This window comes from Typopeltis vanoorti, chromosome 11 (genome assembly GCF_054136105.1).
Source record: "Typopeltis vanoorti isolate ZY-2024b chromosome 11, IOZ_Tvanoo_1.0, whole genome shotgun sequence".
NCBI classification, from domain to species: domain Eukaryota; kingdom Metazoa; phylum Arthropoda; class Arachnida; order Uropygi; family Thelyphonidae; genus Typopeltis; species Typopeltis vanoorti.
In genome coordinates, this window is record NC_143559.1 from 130793729 (window position 1) to 130813251 (window position 19523).

The 19523-nt window shown below is 32.5% G+C and overlaps 1 protein-coding gene across 3 annotated transcripts in view; it reads right to left on the reverse strand.

The window, feature by feature from the left end:
* clu (clustered mitochondria protein homolog) overlaps nt 1-19523 on the reverse strand; it is a 502466-nt gene that overhangs the window by 6251 nt on the left and 476692 nt on the right. For all 3 annotated transcript variants that reach the window (XM_090401006.1, XM_090401005.1, XM_090401004.1), the window contains exons 33-34: nt 18199-18333; nt 13413-13486 (exon numbers count right to left, since the gene is read on the reverse strand). In XM_090401006.1, coding sequence (XP_090257132.1) covers nt 13413-13486; nt 18199-18333 — 209 coding nt within the window. The remainder of the gene's footprint in view (nt 1-13412; nt 13487-18198; nt 18334-19523) is intronic.

Genomic DNA, 19523 nt, shown 5'->3' on the forward strand with positions numbered 1-19523 from the left:
TAATATAGATCTTAACTAAAAAATTTCATCCAGCTAGAGCAGAATTATCAATATCATTTTGAAGCTTCTTTACCAAAATCTGCTTAATTGCTCACATTTATTAAACTCGTTATTTACCTAAAAATGTGGTCTCAATACCAAAAGCTTTCCATTCACACAGAAGAGCACAAGCACTCAACTAAATCACTGCAAAAACAATTCAAATTCTAACTGAAAAAGAACTAATGTGGCAAAAGAATGAAATGTAAATGGAGGATGTTGTTAACTGGAAGCTTAACTTGTCATAAGGTTATCTTCTATGGGTGCTTGGAAGCAAAAGGCTGCTGGGTGGAGGTCTAGGAATTACTGTTTCCCAAATATTTGGAAGTTTTACACAAATATTTATTATTATTTTTTTTTAAATCTGCAGCTCATTTCAAGAAACGGTCTTTTATGTTTGTATTTTTGCACTGAAACATACATCTGATTCTGTGCAAGATGTCCAAGGCATGGTCAGCTAGACTTGCCTGACCATAACTGTGGTAGTGTGGATGTTTTATTTATTTATTTTTTTTTTTTCAAGATTAATGTTAGCAGAACTAATTGAAACTAAGGAATAGATAAGTTAAACCTTTTGGTCACCTGAGAGAGAGATTAGATAGTTTAACAGAAAATAAGTTATTTGCAGAAATGACAAGAAAAAGAACAGAGAGATAAGAAATGAGTCATGCTATCTGGAGACCTTGAATATACATATCACATATGAATAATTTATTGTTCATGAAATAAAATACCTGGATGTACATTCCTTGTCTTTAAGTTAAGGCCATAATGATTAGGAAAAGAAGGAGCAACCTTATTATTCAACATTAAACATACAGATGATCTTGAATGGCAGACAATTTCAAGTGGATAAACATCAAAATGAGGAAATGTATATTGAGACTTACTGGTCTTAATGTACCTATGGTTGTACAGAAGGTTCAACTAAGGAAGAAGTCATCAGAGAAAGTAGCATAAAAAAAAGTTAGTCCTTGTTGGAAATCTAAACAGAGTAGTAAATGAATACCAGGCATATAGAAATGTTCTGGGAAAGAGAAAAGCTAATAATTATTGTATCTGCTGGATTTCTGTTTAGGACACAGGCCAGTGATCACTAACAATATGTTACAACATGAAGATATACACAAATGCACACAGATAAAAAAGGAAATAAGAACACAAGAAATAAGGTGAGTCTCATTGATCACATACTCTTGAAAATGATATTTTCATGCTAGTTCAGAATATAAAGGTTCCCACAGTGAGTCTTCTTACTCCATGGAGATAAGAGAATACAGGAGATTTGTAATAGGAAGTTATCATTTAGTTTTGAGCAGGATAAAAATGAATACCATGTGAAGAAAAAATATGTATGAATGTTATAAAAAGAATCAAACCTTGGACATGCAGCAACAGACTTCAAAGAAAAATGTGATTGAATGATTCATTTATCTAGGAGGAGGAAAAAAATATCAGGACTCCATGGTGGAAAAAGGAAAAGAAGAAAGCATATCAAAAGTTCTTAGTGAGTCAGCATATGCTCTGAGAGAATACAGAAAACATACAGAAGAGCAAAACAAAAGTGTAAAAATAGCTAAAAAAATTTCATGGGAAAACTTTAAGATAAAAGATAAATAGCAGAAAAGTTGAAAAATGTATCAAAAAATCCCTATAAACAGAGGAAATCCTGTAAAAGATATCAGATGAAAAAGAGATGAAAAGTAAAATATTCTAGTTGACAAGATAAGATGTTAATGTTATTTATAATTTATTTTAACAGTATTACAACACCAAAACAAACTAAATTATAAAAAGATGTTTATTAACTGGCTTATATCAACTGGTTTAACTTTTACACAGAACAATTTGAGAACAAAATACTTACAACTACTTATAAAGCCTTAGTGTGGTTACACTTCATTGATGATGTGTTTGCCATTTGATTCCATAGGCAAGACACTTGATTCTTTTATAACTTAACAGCCAACATTCAGCTCAAAAGTAGAAAATAATCAAATAACTGTTTGCTTTTTTGACATAGATATTGTGGTATGGAGCCTGTGTAGCTCAGTAGACGTGGCGTTTGCACTCTACGCCGCTTGACCGCACGAAGAAAGGATTTGGTGGTTCAAATCTAGTTTGAATATATATATATATATATATATATATATATTCAAATTAAAAAAAGAAAACTAAAAGTTTTTTTTTTTTTCTGGCTTCGGTTTTAGCAAATATATCTAACATAATATCATAATTAATCGAGTCTATTACATCTGATTCAATGCATAATAACGACAGGTCACTTGTTTTATTTTGGTGCAAGTTACTTCTTAAATTTTTTTATTCGTTTCAACACTGAAAATGAGCGTTCAGCACTTGCATTTGAAATAGGTATCCTCAAAAATATTTTTAGAATTGTTTCTACGTTCGGAAAAGTAGACCTTAACCCACTGTTTATAAATTTGTACATATTTTAATTGAAAAATTTTCTTCCTTTATTATTAAAAATTGCTTAACTTCAATAAGTTTTTCTGAATCAATATCAGTCCCATAAGAATGTAAAATTTTGTTAATACTAGTCCTGTCTTGAGCTATATCTTTCTTAAAAAAAAAAAAAGTCAAACACATCTGTCTAAATAGCTTTTTTACTGCCTCATTAATTTCCAAAATTAGCTTATTGCAAAGACATTAAAAGTATTAACAATGAAATTTTCCTTCTCATGTAACATACGAGTAATCTCATAGTTAAATTGTGAAATTTCGTGAGACATTTTTTTTCTTCGTTTTTCACTCTTTCCTTCTCATCTTTAAATTTTGTCTCATCTGTTAATAAATTCGCTTCTTCATTTAAAGTAGCAAAAACCATTTCTTATATCTAAAATAAAATCAACTAAAGACTAACAAATTATTAGCTAAAAACAAATCCATATCAGGATCTTGTAAAGATTTACTAGTAGCATTTATTCATTGTAAAATTTTGTCTCACACAACAGTTAAAATTGCTGTTTCTGAATTGTCAAAATGATCAGCCAATGATGAGCTCTAATTTAGAATAGGTTTTTCATGAGGAGAAATGGATACTTCAAGTAATGCCTCTAATTTGTTTATATTCATGGTTTCAAAGCAATACAGTCAGCTCTTGTGGACCACCTTGTTTCACTTAATCTTTTAACTGTTAAATATTTTTTTTTCTAAAAGTTTAAGGATTATACTCCATCTTCTTGTTGAAGATGGCAATAATTATATACATTTTGAATAAAACAAAAATACTGCACAGCTTCTGGACAAGATACCACAGCATAGTTGCCAATTCAATTTTAATGGATCAAAACTTCATCCACATTCTACTTTTTATCATGCAATTATTCCCTTCGCCGTTAATCCCTGAACAGCAATTTTAGAGCCGTTAATGGATTAACTGTGGTGGAACAACCTTTGACTTTACGTGTACCGTGTTACTTGGAATTTCCTTTACTGTCCTACGATATTTGCTTTTTTTTTGTTTTGTTTTCCTGCACAATTATTGTGTCTTTTCACAAAAATAAAAATGAATTTCACATGTGCAAAAATAATTAATCCTGAAATGACCAGAGACCAGCCTTTGCAATGAATTTATTCATCATCATGAACCATGGGCTCACTGCCTGTTGATGTCTGATGCCTATTTCACTATCTTCTTCCACCTTTCTTTGTCCAGTACACAGTGTCGCAGTTTTTGTACACCCATTCCACACTAGTCTTTTATATCGTCTATCCATTCTCTGTATGGTCTACCTCTTCTGTTTAAACCATCCAAAATGCCAAACATAAATGTATTTATCTTCTGGTCCTCACTCATTCTACAGATGTGTCCAAATAATTGCAGCTTCCGTTTTATAATCTTCTTCATTAGATTCTGTTTTGGTTGTATCTTCTGATAGAGAAGATACAACCAAAACATCTGATAGAGCTCTTCATTGGCAATTTTTTCTGTTTGAAAGAATCTTCCTGTAACAAGTTCTTTCAAATGCCAAAATTCTTTTTCTTGATTCCTTATTTATTACCCATGTTTCAGATCCGTACAGTACACCGCTGAAGATGCATGTTTCCAGTACTCTTAGTTTTGTTTGCAGACTGATCACTTTACTTTTCCAGATGTTATCCATGGCCTTAAGATTTGTTCTTCCCTTTGCAATCCTGATCTTTATTTCTTTTTTACAATCCAAGTCATATGTCAGTTTACTTCCCAAATATGTGAATTGTTCTACATTTTCTATATCAGTTCCATCCACTTGTATCTTTTGTTTCATGTTCTTCTCACCAAATACCATTGTCTTTGTTTTTTTAAAGTTCATAACAAGTCCATATCTCTTCCCTTCCTCATTTAACAGTTTCAGTGTTTTTTGTAGTTCTCTTTCATCTTCAAAAATAACAATATCATCTGCAAATCTAAGATTGTTAATTCTCATTCCGTGTACAGAGATATTCCTTTGGCATCTTCCTTCAATTTGTCCACTGCTCTTTCTAAATGTGCAATGAAAATGCTTGGTGATATTAGGTCTCCCTGTCTAGTACCTCTGCTTGTTTTAAACCATTTCCCCAAATCATCAACTATTCTAACTGCTGCAACTGCATTCTGATAAACATCTTTTAATATAGCTATTAGTTTTTTTATCAATTCCATAGTATTCAAGAACTGCTAATGTCACTTTCTGGTCAATACTGTCAAATGGTTTCTGAAAATCAACAAGGCAAGTATATATGTTTGTTTTTTCTCCTAGCTTTATCTGCTATTAACCTCATTGTCAAAATCTGTTGAATTGTAGCTCTATCCTTCCTAAATCCTGCTTGCTCATCTGCAAGGTATGCTTCCAATTGTGTTCTCAATCTTTCTGTCAATATGATCATCATCACTTTACCAAGTTGTATAATTTTTACATTCTAGCTTATTTCCTTTCTTGTATAATGTTACTAATAGAGTCATACCCCGAAGTTACGCAGTAGGTGGGACCAACAAAAAGCGCGTAAGTTGAATTCGCGTAACTTGGGTTATAATTTTGCATGTAATTTATATATACAAACCTACAATTGGGACCAAAGGTTTACAAAAACACCTATATTTTTTAAGAAATATAATCATATTTGTAGTTTTTCGTACATAAAAAAAAAGAAAGTTATTTTGATGTCGATGGTTTCATAAAATCTAATAGATTCGTCTGACGGCATAATGTCTTTTTCTTATCACGCAAAATTTCTTCATAACAAGCTAATGATTTTTTTATTCCTTGCTTTGTGGCTACAATTCATTCCTCGTTAGAATCTATGTCCTCCAAAATCTGTAAACCTTTCTTTTATGATTGTTCTTACTGTGGATTGCTGTAGATCAAACTTCTTTGCCAGCTCACAAATTTTCATTCCGCCTTCAAAATCCTTAATGATGTTGAGTTTTGCTTCCAAAGTCAATGTTTTTCTTTTCTTGCTAGCTGTAGAAGAATCGGACTTGCTTCTTTTGGACGACATTATTATTTTTTATGTGATAAAATTTTTATCAAGAACATAACATTAAACAATCGCAAGGTTTGTAGAGACTATAAAAATCGTGTATGAATGGAGACCGCTTGTTCACAGCATGTGCGACATTGGTGAATGCAGCCGGCGCCGGAAAGATACGACTAGTGGTGAGGCGTGAAGTGGGACAGGAATACGTACATATAAGAAACCGCGTAACTCCGGATTCGTGGAAGTCGGGGTATGACTGTATTGATTTCACCCACTCCTCTGGCATTTTCCTTTCTTTCCATACCATATTACATAGTTGGTGCATTTCTGTAACCATACTTTCACCACCATATTTAATCATTTCTCTAGTAATGTTATCGTTACCAGGACTCTTGTTGTGTTTTAGCCGTCCTATTGCTTTTTCTACCTCTCCTCTTAAAACGTCCATATCATGCTCATTATCTAGTGGTGATATCTGCTATCTGAATCTAGTTTTTCTTCATATAACTCACTACAGTATCTTGTCCACTGCTGTACAATTTTTTCTTTATTCATCAATACTTTGCCTTTTTCATCTTTAATTGTGGTCAGTTTTGGTTGCCACTTTCTATTAATGGTTCTGATCATTTTGTATACCTCCCTTGTTTTATGCTCTCCACAGTACTGTTTTATATTGTTGCATTGGGCTTCTAACCATTTCAACTTATCCATTCCGATTGCTTTTTTCACTCATTACACTTTCTTCTATATTGCTCTTCTATTTGTTCTGATGTATCCCTTCTTATCTTCAACATTCTTTTCTCCTATACTAACTTCAGTGTTTCTTGTGTAATCCATTTCTTCTAGATCTTCTCTTCTTCAGGTACTGTTTCTTCAACCGCATCTTCTATCGCCTTCGTTACTTTTTTCACTCTTAAATTCGAGTTTTTTTCTTTCTCCACACTTTTAAGTTTCTCTTCTAACACTGTTCTGTATACCTTCTTCCTATTTCTGCTTCACTTATTCATGCTGCATCTCTTCTATTCTGATGTTGGGGTTTATATTTCTTTTTTAATTTCAACTTGACGTTTGCAATCAACTAAACTATGGTGCGAGTCTATATCCACTCCTTGAAAAGTTCGACATTGCTGTACTGATGTTATCCATCTTCTTTTAATCATATCAATCATATTTTTGGTTTTCCCATCATTTGATCACCACGTCCATTTTCTACATTCCTTTTGTTGGAATCTTGTCTTATAGATCATCTCGTGGTCCACAGCAAATTCTAACAATTTTTCACTTCGTTCATTTCTTTCTCCGAAACCATATTTTCCCATGACTCTTTAGCAACCATCATTATCTATTCCAACTTTGGCATTCCAATCTCCTTCAATAATTAGCACATCTTGCTTTGGCATTGTTTCTAATGAATCTATTTAGTAATAGTAAATTTGCTGCCTTTTATTCTTCAAATCAGTGTCACGGAACAAGACAACTTTATGTTCTTTCACTTTACTGACAATATAGAATTTTTTTTTCATGAATTTTCAAATGTTGGTTTCATTTAAAATATTGTGCAAAATATTTATATTTTTTAAATAACATTCATTGAAATAAATATGACATTTTGCTTTCTTTCCTTGCAAGATACTGCTATATGGATCGTAACATTTTAATTTTAGAACAATTTTTTTTTTGTGAACAACAAATGTTAAATTGCATTACTCGGGATTTCCGATTGTGAGTCTTTTTAATATCAAAAATTTATATCCAACGATATTTTATCAGAGACTCTTCGCCTTTATCTTTTGCTTAAAACTGCAACAGATTTTTTTTTTGTTAGGGTCTGCATTACTATAATATCCAGTGTAACCACTGTAGATATGCTGAAAATATAACACGAAGGACATCCTATATGAAATAATTCAAAATTTATGTCATTTTGAAGATTTTCTACTGCATCTACCTCCCTTCTCCTCTCCTGGAACTCAATTACATAACCACTTTAAATTTCTACTGGTTTGAAAGACAGTATTCAAAATCTGTTACTTCAGTTGACTGTTTTGACAAAAAACAAAATAAAATAAATAAAATAAAGCAATAATATTGTTGTGCCATCGAAGCTTCTAATTCTATACTATTTCTTTGCAATTTGAAATCAATTGTTCAGCGGTCTGCTGAAATTTCAGTAGTGTTATTTTTGTTATTTATTTATTTTTTAAATTCTAAATATTACTACATCTTCGAAATACTCCATAATAATCCTCTTAGCTGGAGAAAAAGCTAAACTTACATTACTCTCGCTGCTATTGAGAAAGACAAGAGAGAAAGTTTCCCCAGAAATCACACAAAATTGCCTAGCTGTAGTGCAGAATACATCAAGAATGTCTTGTTTCATTTTCCATTATTGATTACAGACATCCTAACACAGAAATATTGACCTATCTTTTACATGCTGATATAACAGTTATACCAAAATGATTTCTTAATTTATAGTGATCAGTTACATTTTTATTATCAAAAAATTATAAATAATTTTATACAATTATTATTATTTTTATTATTCCTGATACCTCCAAGGAGCCTGAAGACTCATCGCAGGAGGACATCTACAACTGTCTCTACACCTAACCTCTACTACGAATCATCTCCATCAACGCCATCTACCGCCCACCTCCAACACCACCACAACTAGTAATTTTTGTCTGTAAGTTGCGTGTGTTCTGAAGGGCCGATTTGTATGTATGCGGGATGAAAAACCCGAGTTTCCGGGAGAAAAAACCCTGCTACCTCCGTATGAGATCGGCTAACTCACGAAGGTTAGCTGATCTCATACGGAGATCAGCTAACCTTCAGATACGGAGATTTAAATATATTTGAATTTAAATAATTCAAAAAATTTGAATTATTTAAAAGAAAAGGCGCATATGTATTACATAATCATTTATGGTTTTTTTTGGGGGAAGAGAGGGTTATAGACTTATTCCATTCTGCTCAAGTAACAGTCCGTAAGCTAACGAAAATTATTGAGAAAGCGAGAAATTAACACATCCAGTAGACGCACTAAAAAGTCCCTAACAATAGCCAAATATACGCAGAAATTTATTTTAGTTTATTATTATATTTTTCACCTTTCTAATTGCTTTACAGATGTTCAAAACATTTTATTCTGATATTGCTTTTGTAGGATGAAACTGTTTTTTTAAACATTAATTTCCTCAATATTACATAATTTAATGATTTATACTTATCAGGAAATAATATAAATGAAAAAATATACAAAATTTGCTAATTTATATATAATAATCACAATTTAATTTCGGTATCGGAATATTAAAAGTTCTCTGGTACAATTACTTTGGAAAAATAACGAATTCAAACAAAAAGAAAGTGCACATATGTTATTTAGAAGTATTTTTTTTGTGTGTGTGTGTGCGCGCGTGCAAGTGGTGATAATTTTGAGAGGTGGGGAGTTGACCATTAAAGGCGAATTAATTCTGTTATGAAAATTTTGGAAATAAAATTTCATTTTGACGCATGCACCTACACGTTTCGAAAGATAAACTGTACGTTTATTTCGATTTGTAGTGAGTGATTAGGGGGGAAACCAAGAAAGTTAAAATGCAAAAACCTGCAGATTACGTTATAAAAATTATGCATTACATGATATGATTCAAGATTTACGTATGATTCTCTATAAAGCAAAATTTAAAAGTGCAAACATTTGCGCAATCTGTGAACTAACCTTCGAAATAAGATTATAAATAAAAAAAGAAAACTTAATTTGCAACAGATGGAGGCTGTATTCATTTTTAGATTCGGATTTTCATGAATTTATAAAATAATTTCTTGACAAAAATAATTTTCTTCAATCAAGTTCTGGGAGAATTTTAAAATGTATTGGCGATTAAAATAATTAGCAAAAAAATTGATAGTGACCTTGATCTTCCAAAGTGATACAATATGAAGTGAAGAAAGTATGAAAGGATTTCTTATTTTGCACTGGCATTAAAAACTATAATTATATGATAAACACAAGCAGCAAAAATTGAATTTAACTCATAGGTATTTAGTCTAATATAACTTAGAATCTGGTTACTGTGCAAAAGGCAAACAACTGCATTTCTTGCTGTAGGCAATTGAACATAGTTACTACGTACACCAGGTAATCTAGTTAAGTGTTCTTTTCAACGTGAAGGATTATTGCCTCTTCTAATGGATATGACAGTCAAACTGCACTTCTTATCCATGTTCTTTCAACAGGTGGACAGAATATTATCCTGGTTTGCTGGACGTGTATATACATCCAGCAAAGAAATGGTACGCTTACACACATGAATTTTATGGTATACAGGAGTTCCTGTTAGTTTTATATTCTAAGGAAAGGACAATGTATTTCAAATGGAAGCGGGAAGACTCACATATTTTTCAGCAGCCTCTAGTTTTTATATTATGAATTTAATATTTAAAAATAAGTATTTTATTTTGCAACTATAACTACGCTTTTTTTTTATTGTTCTTTGTGAGGAGTAAGGTTTTAAAATGTGGCCCCCAGCTTGCACCTAAAGGTAAATGCGGCCCTGGGTTACAGGTTACCATTGTAATATGATAGTGTTTTTAGTTTATGTTTTGATTCACAAAATAATATTGAATACAGCCTGTGTCAGATATACATCTAATTGACAGGCCCTTTGCTGCATTTGAGTTTGAGATCCCTGCTCTAGCACATCCAGTGAATGAAGATTTTTGTGACTGTAATTTAGCCTACTACAGACAGACAGGAAGATCTGTTAATATCTACCTTGGAGAACATACAAAATACAGTCATTACCATTAACATGGCAAATCAGGACTGGAAAAGAACCCACTTTGGGCACACAACCCATTCACACAGGATTAGATGGAAGAAAATTAATGTGCTACATAGAAATCATAGGTCAGAAAGATTATTTTTCAGGTCAGCAATGAAGCATTCTACTAACCTTAACAAGTGTGGCTGCATTAATTTGCGAAAAATTTGGGAGGCTGTTATCCTAAAATCAAATTCTATGCAACTGTAATTACACAACACTAGAGGACACCAAATTAGGACTTATGTTTTGTCCATTACAATTTGAAATTGTTCCACTTACTCATTGTCGCATGTAAACTGTAACATGTTTGTTTTAAAGATGCTGATTTGAAATCCAGGGAAATATAAGCCAGTTAATAAACAACTTTTTATAATTTAATTTGTGTGGTGTTGTAATACCATTAATATAAGTTATGGAAAACTAAACATATGCTACATGTCTTGCATTCTAATTCATCAAGTCATGCCAATTTGTTGCAGCAGTTATTCAATTTAGTAAAGAATCCTGCATACTTGAACCAGATTTATTTAGGAATAAAACATCAACTACATAAAGATGTTTTATGTAGTTGATGTTTAATGTCTCTAATTAGGTTTAATGCCACTTTCCCTCATAAAGTGATCAATATAAATGATAACAGTAGAGAGTATGAACCCTTAGCTTAACACCTGGTTTTACACCAAAAAAAAAAAAAAAATGTACTTTTAGGACTTTTGCCACCTTTCTTTTACAGATCGACAAAAACTGAAATGACGATCCGTATTATTTTCCAATTATTTTTTTTAATAATTTGCCTTAAAGTGAAAATCCAATCCTGACAACATCTATTTAGCATGTACCGAATTTGCTTTTCTCCAAGTTTTTCTTTAACCATTTTTCTTAAATTCAAGCATGCTTGCATAAATCTTACATACTAAGAAGGGAAGTTTCTAATTTATACATTGTTTGATTTCCCTTTTTACATATAGGTACATCCACCTCACTACAGCAAAACATGTAGGAACTACAGGAGTAGGTTGTTATAGTGAATTCTTAGCATAGAATCATTGATTATGCAGCTGTGGTCAGGGATTTTTGGTAGTTTGTTATAGCATGCATGTGTATAGCAGTGTTTGCTATAGCAAGAGCTGAATATACAAGTGCTCTACTTCAATATGGAATTTTTGACGATGCCTTCTGAATTATGCAGTGCAGCCATTGTACCTCTTATACCTCCAAATTTCAGCTTTCTGCACTTCATTTACTCCAATGCTTTTCCACATTTCAGGTTTTTGATGGGTCTCCTGCTATCTCAAGTAGCAATAGGTACTCCTAAATATATTCTTCTTGAATATTTTCTACCGCTGTTCTGTCATTTGTGGTTTCCTTTAACAATCTTTTAAAGTAATTATCCCAGACATCTGGAATATCATACCTTCACTTTCATGCCAACTTTTCATCATTGTAGAATTCAAAGCTTTTTTCTGTTTTTCTGCCAGAACGTTGTCACTATCCTGATGTTTATCTTCTGTATTCTTACAAAAGTCTTCCAAAACTTTTATTTTTCATTTACTTTTTTTTTTTTATTTAGCACACATGTCTGCATCTGCTAAATAGAAAAATAAATAAAAAATAAAAGTTATGAAAGACTTTTGAAAGAATGCAGAAGATAAACATCAAGATAATGACAACGTTCTGGCAGAAAAAAGCTTAGAATTCTACAATACTCAAGGAGCTACACAAGCTCATCAAGAGCAGTCTTTTACAAACACCCATATCTAAGGTGAGATTCAGACCCACAAACTGTTGGTTGGAGAGTAGGTATACTGTCCATTCGGCCAACCAGGCTGCCATTTTGTTTAGCTACTTTTGCACACTGCTTCAATTTCTTACATTTTTCTCTGTATTCTCTCAGAGTACATACTGACTCACTTGTTAGGAATTTGATATGCCGTATATGTTGGCATATAGGACAACTCTCAAAAACTACAGAAAACCTCCTCGAAATCATGGGTTGTCTTATACGGTGAGTATAAAAAGGGAAGCTTAATTTCTTGGACAAGCATTTAGGTAGTTACAATACATCGTTATATAAGAAAATATGCAGTGTTTATAAACAAATCAGATTAATTTTTTTGTTACATAAATTTATTTAAAATATTACAATAGATGCAAGTCTTAAAAAACAAATAAAATAATTATTAACCTCAATTTTCATGTTAATTTTCTTCATCTGTTGAAAATAGTTCTTCAGATTCATTGTTTAAATAATCGTCATATGGATCCCAGTTCGAATACGGTGGTGGTGGTATGATGGTATGGTCCTGTTTCTCCTGGTTTGGCCTTGGTGCCGTGAACACTGAACTTCGAGAGGTATTTGAACATTTTGGATAATGCAATGCTTCCTACTTTGTTGTGTTTCTAAGGAAACAACCATTGTCTCTCAATGCACTGTGTCAAAAGGCTGCTGCTGAAATTGCATGGTTTGTGGACACAAACATCACCACACTTGACAGAGTACTGATATTAACCTTATTAAACAGTGCGGGATGAACTGGAGCATCAAGTGAGGTCAAGGGATGTCCGCTCCACAACAGCCCAGGACCTCATTACATGCCTACAGGAAGAATGTTTCATAATTTCCATTGATTGCTATCATACACTTATTGAAAAATGTCCCATAAGATTGCTGCGTCATCACAACAAAAGGATGCCTACATCTTATTAAGGTGGGCACCATGGCTGTTTGTTCCTCACAGTATGGTGTCTGTTGACTTCTTTCCAAGTAGTGCAAGTCTCATTGTCCAATTTTCATTTTTATGTTTGCTCACATCTTTCTACTTGAAACTGCTTGTCATTCAAGATTATCATAGTGGTAAATATCATTATAAAAAATACAATCTCAAAAAAAAAAAAAAGTAGTGGTTATTGGAATTTAAGAGCAAGTGTAATAATCAACATTATTAACAACCATCAATTGCTAAATCAACAAAAGTATGTTGAGCAACAAAGTTGATGTTCAGCATAAATGATTACTATTAAGTATTAAACCACCAATTTTATGAGTATTTAAATTCTTATAAACATTTAATAAGTTACCTGATTTGTACAAATAGAATACCATTAATGATGTTTAGCATATCCAGTACACTGCTGAGGGATGGAGGTTGTATCTGATAAGAAAAGAAATTATAATCAGTTTATAACAAACTACAAAGATGGGTAAAAGAAACTTCACTAAGTTTTTTTTTTAATTGCATTAACTCTTTCAAGACACCATTTGAAGTGAAAAGTGAGGGCATTTGTCTGAATGATATTAGTCTTCAAAATGCTACTAAATGCATCAATAGTTCTAAAATACATTTTAGAACATTATTACAATAAATTAATGATATGCACATGTGCACAAAATGACAATATAGTTCTTAAAAAATTTGAAGAAATTTGTAATTCACTTGATATTAAAATTTTAACAAGCAGAATGTGCAAAAAAATATACACTATACAATTCTTCTAATAGGTGCATATTTTAAGATAAAAGCTGAAATAATTAATGCTATTAATTTGTCTGGATAATAAAAAAAAAAAAAGATTAAAAATGGAGAAAGAGTACCACAAAAGGAATCATATAATCAAGGTAATAGATATGGATACTACAGGTATCTGGAGTAATTACTTTGTAGGTTATTAATGAAATAAGTGGTAAAACTAGTATAAACCATCTGGGAGGAATGCAACCAAATGTATATTCTCATACTGCAGATAAGAAAAGGTGACTGCTGTATAATCATATACTCAGGCTACCTTTGCATATTAAAAATAAATATGGAAAGCTTTCTAGTTTTGCAGTGTTTGCAGTGCATAATTAAAAGAAAGTTTAATAAGAAAGTTAAATCCCAGATCTCACTGAACTGTTATTACCAGTCTGGATGACCAAATAGATACTACCTGCTCTCTCTCCAACTAATGAATCCCACTGGGGACATGAATGTTTGTGAATGTCTCCAGTGGGATTTACCGACCTATCAGCATATCAGGAATCATTGTCAAGGTTTTTGAGATATTAGTCAAGAGCAAAATACAGGAATGGATAGATGAAAATGGGATACTGTATTGAGGACAGCATGGTTTTGTGAAGGGTAGATCATGCCTCAGTAACTTCCTCATGTTTTATAAATACAGTGACGGCTGAACTGGATAAGGGTAATGGATTTACAGTCACTAAGGCCTTTGACAAGATATCACATGGAATTCTAATCAGTAAACTGCAGCACATGGGGATGGATATAGGGTTGGTGAGATGGATAGGAGGGTGGTTGATGGAGAAATATCAGAGAGTAGTTTATTCAGGAGTGGAGTCCAAAAGAAGCCCTGTCACTAGTGGTATGCTGCAGGGTTCTGTTCTGTTCTTGAACCACTGCTATTTAATTTGTTCATTAATGATATGGGAAAGGATCTGAGGGATATTGTTCATTTATTTGCTGATGATGTAAAGTTAGGTAGAGCAATAGTGAATGCACATAATGTCAAAATTTTGCAGGATGATTTGGATAGATTGGCAGTCTGGGCTAATGAGAATGGATGTCAGTTTAATGTAGAAAAGTGTAAGGTTATGCATTTTGGGGTGAAAAAATTAGCAGCAGTATATCACATTGGTGGAACTGTACTTCATGAGGTTGACGAAGCCAGAGATTTGGATGTGTTGGTGGATAGAGAGTTGAAGTTTAGGGGGGCACATAGCAAAAGTGGCTAAATCAGCGCATTAGATCACTTGGTTACTGAAGAATACTTTGACGAGCAGAGATAAGCAAGTTATTGTTCCTCTTTATCGAGCCTTGATAAGACCCCATCTACTGTGCCCAGATCTGGGCCCCTGAGTTTCTTCTTGATGGGGAGGAGGTAGAGAGGATCCAGAGGCAAGTGACCAAGATGATAGCTGGTCTATGGAATGAACCTTATGAGAACAGGTTGAAAATCGGTGGGTTACAGAAATTGGTTGATAAGCAGAAAAGGGGTGATATGATTGAGACATTCAAATTACTGAAGAGTTTTTACAAGATTAATTCAGAGTAAATTTTTCGGAACACGTCTAGTGATGAGAGAACTAGAGGCCATCCATGGAAACTGAGCACCAGTGTAGTTAGCAAGGGTGTTAGAACTAGATTTTTTACTTGGAGAGTGGTGAATGAGTGGAATAAGCTGCCAGAATTTGTTGTGGGTGCCATGACTGTAAATGAGTTCAAAGCAAAGTAGATACTGTGTAAATGCTGAATAGTCGTTCTCGATATGATGTTTAGGGGCCTTCTTCGATGAGTCTAAGGACTCCTTGGAGTTGACCATAATGATAATAATAATAAAAAGCGCGAAACCACTTCTTTGCTATTAAGAGTTCTCAAAGGACTACAAAAAAGTTTCATATTTGGTTTTGTGAGCAGGGTAATTTCTGGATCAGCTAAACAGAATGAAAAATGGAAGATTAGCAATAATAGGCGTTTAAAGCAAAAATGGAATAAGGAAAAACAGTCAGAAAGAACAAGATCAAGATAGACTGATGCAGTAGGATTATCTTAAAAGATTTATATAAGTGGCAACCTAACTAGAGACCTGAAAAATAACTGACCAATTCTAAAGGCAAATTTTTGATATGAAATTAGTACTCAATGTGTTAGATTAATCACCATACCTTACCTCTTCAGGGTTTTCTTTGTTAAAAAATAAATTTGTATAATGAAGCACTCTTTGCAAGAGCTGTGTGTGTGTGCGCGCGCGTTTATTACACACACAGACACACCTCTACATTATGGTCAGATTTATTTCACTTCACCAATCAGTTCTAAACTACTGAGACCTCTTCCAGTGGGAGGCTGTACTTGTGGAAATACCAGGAGTTAAGTCAATGGCATAAGTCATATTTCTCACAGTTAAATTGTACAATATATTTCTTTACTATTCATTTATTATATATTTGATATAGTTCTTGAAAGTTTTCATTTGTTGGAATAGATCATGACTCTCACATGAAGAAACTTTTGTTTGCTTAAACTACATTAAAATACAAATGAAAACAAGAATATAGCTTCTTCTCAAATACAACATATTAACCAATTTGATGGTTAATGGCTATCATCTTTCATCTTGCAAATGGCTAGAAGTTATAGCCATTTGCAAGATGAAAAAGCACAAGTTTCTAGGTGGGAAAAATATTTTTGCATCCCAGATTGATTTTGGAAAGTCCTGTGTCCAAATCATAAAGGTACTGCTGATACCAAGTGAGCTAAGGATACTGGTTTATATAATCTTTTGCTGTTTGTATATCATAATTTCTGGCACAAAGTTAGTCTTTGACATTTCAACAGCTCAAGCTTCTCAGCAATGAGACCATACTGAAGTTTTACATTGGTCTGTGAAGAGCCTCCAACTACTAACTGCACTCAAACTTACTTAAGTTTTTGGGAGCCATTAGTAGCAGAGGCTCTACCAATCGACCAACCTTTGCTAGCAATTAAGCAGCATTTTTCTGCTCTATTTATTTATTCTATTTATTATTTTTTTTTTTTTGGAAATCAGTTGGAAGCCAATCTTCACCTTTGTCTTGCCAAACTGCAGCCTTTAGAAGGAGGCATGCATGGATGAAAGTGCATGCCAGGAATATGCCTGGGTTGATTTTTCAGTGTTATGGAGTTAAAAACTCAAGTTTCCAGAAGGAAAAGAGCAACTTACTGTGCCAAAGATTAACTCAGAAAGAGGCTGAAAAAAATGTGACAAAGCAGCAGAAGGTGGTTTGCATTAAATATTTACATTGGGACAAGATGTTCCCTATTAGCTAGATGAACATATTGTGAAGGATTCTTTGATTATAACCAAACCTATATAGCAGGTACTAGGGAGGAAATCTGTATGTGTTTCAGGATATATTAAAAAACAATAATTAAGGAGAATCTTATATTTCATTGGTATATTTAAATTACTAAAAGATGTAAATGTATGAACAGATGCAGATTCCGAATAGAAATACTTTTATTAGAGGCAATTAATAAATAAATTACAGTTATGATATTATATATGTTTTCCTTCTGCTCATATATATATATATATTATATATATGAGCAGAAGGAAGGGTATTTGTTTGTGAAATATAAATAACTAACCAATAAATAGCCAACAAAATAGCCACTCGGCTAACCATGTGGACTATTTTCTTTTAAAAATGAATAAAAGAATTTTCTTATATTCATTAATGATCAGTGTACACTTTTTATATACTAATATATAATTTCCAACCATCAACTGAATTATCCACCTCTTTGAGAATTCTACCTTCATAATTTTTATTTTATTTTATTTTTTTTTGTCAGTGTCTCTTCTATTTTATCAGTAACAGTTATCTTACATACTTGCTAGTATTTTTCTGGGACTAAGTAGATGCAGGCCTCTTCTTATAATACATAAGAATTTATTTTTATTCAGGAATGGGTGAATAAACATTCATCCATTCCTGAATCACTGTTAATAAGAACATTATGGAATATTGCACTGAACTATCTTAATACCTAGTATACCCCTTTTGAGGGTGTACCAGATGTTATCTGGTTGACACATTGTACATATCAGAAAATGAGAAAATTTCAAATATATATATATATAAAATTTTATATATATATATATATATAAAATTAAAAAATAACAGTTCTTACCCAGAATATGAAATATTTTAGACAACTTTTTTTCCAAATATTCTCATTTCTTAAAGGAGATTTTTTTAATGGATTTATAAAAACTCAATGACTTTAGTAAAAAAAAAAGTATTACTAAAATAAAAATAAAATAAAAGAATACTCTATCATAGTGGTAATAATAACAATAATAAAATACTATCAGAATTCACCTGTATAGGAGGTAAAATGGCCCCTGAATTGCCTTTATAGATTTCATTCATCTTTTTCTGTAATACAACAGCTTGCTGTGTAAGATGACGAAGGCACTCTGAACTTTCTTTGGTTTTCTCATGTTCTTCTCCAAGCTATTTAAAAACAATAATTTTTAATTATTTATTAATAAGTTATAACTTAAAATACAATATCCTACTTAAGAGATTTCTGCAAAACTTTATTTCTAATTAAAAAAATAAAAAATGCACACATACCCCAATCATACAAGTTAGGTTACAAGACTACTGTATCATAATGAATTTTGCCATATATTGAATCAGTCTCTATTCCTGCCCTGCCCATTTGTGGATGGATACAATGGATGAATACTTAAGCAACAGCACACCCTTACTTTGAATTTATCTGCCATTATTAACAACGAAATAAAACAATAGTTATAAACAGTTTATAATTCAGAGCAAAAAAAAAACACCAAAACACAGAGAATGTAGTGAGCAACAACGTTGTAAACAAAGTTCACAAAAACAGTGCATGGGTTGATTCACGAGTGTCATGTCGCTAAAACCATGACATAAACAAATAGCATCATATAAATAGGTATTAGTCATAACTGAAAGGTGTCGTATAAATGAGCACTGGTCATAGTTGAAAAGCATCATAAGCAGATCGATGGGTTTTTAAACTTCAAGTATGGATATGTATTCCTGATTGCATGCCTGTTGAGTTGGCCAAGTGGTTAGCATATCTGTTCTCCAGCCAAAAGTCTGCAAGTTCGAATCCCACCATGGGCATGGATGTTTGCAATTGTCTGTGAAAATACTAGTGGTGGTTGGTGGTAGATGGCATTTGTGTAGTTGGTGGATTGAGTGGTGAGATGGAGAGTTATGGAGTAGGTGCCCTCCCTGGAGGTGTCATTTAATAATAATAATAATAATTTTACCCAATGTTTTTGTTGAAATGTTTGTGATCTTTACATGCATTTTTATATATGTAAAGGATTTTGCACAAAATAGTTTCTTAAAGAACAAAGAAGGATATGCACCATCTATATAGAATGCAGAAAACCAAATGGGTCTCACCTTCCCAGCATGCATTGTATTACTAGTTATTTACAACACTGAACAAATCAGAATGGGCTGGCAGTTTAGTGCTTAGCTCAATAAATTGTTTATATATCAGCTGAAACAACAATATTATACTTATTAGAACACTGCCTGTATTACTAAAATAAAAATAAAATAAAATAATACTTTATCATAGTGGTAATAATAACAATAATAAAATACGATCAGAATTCACCTGTATAGGAGGTAAAATGGCC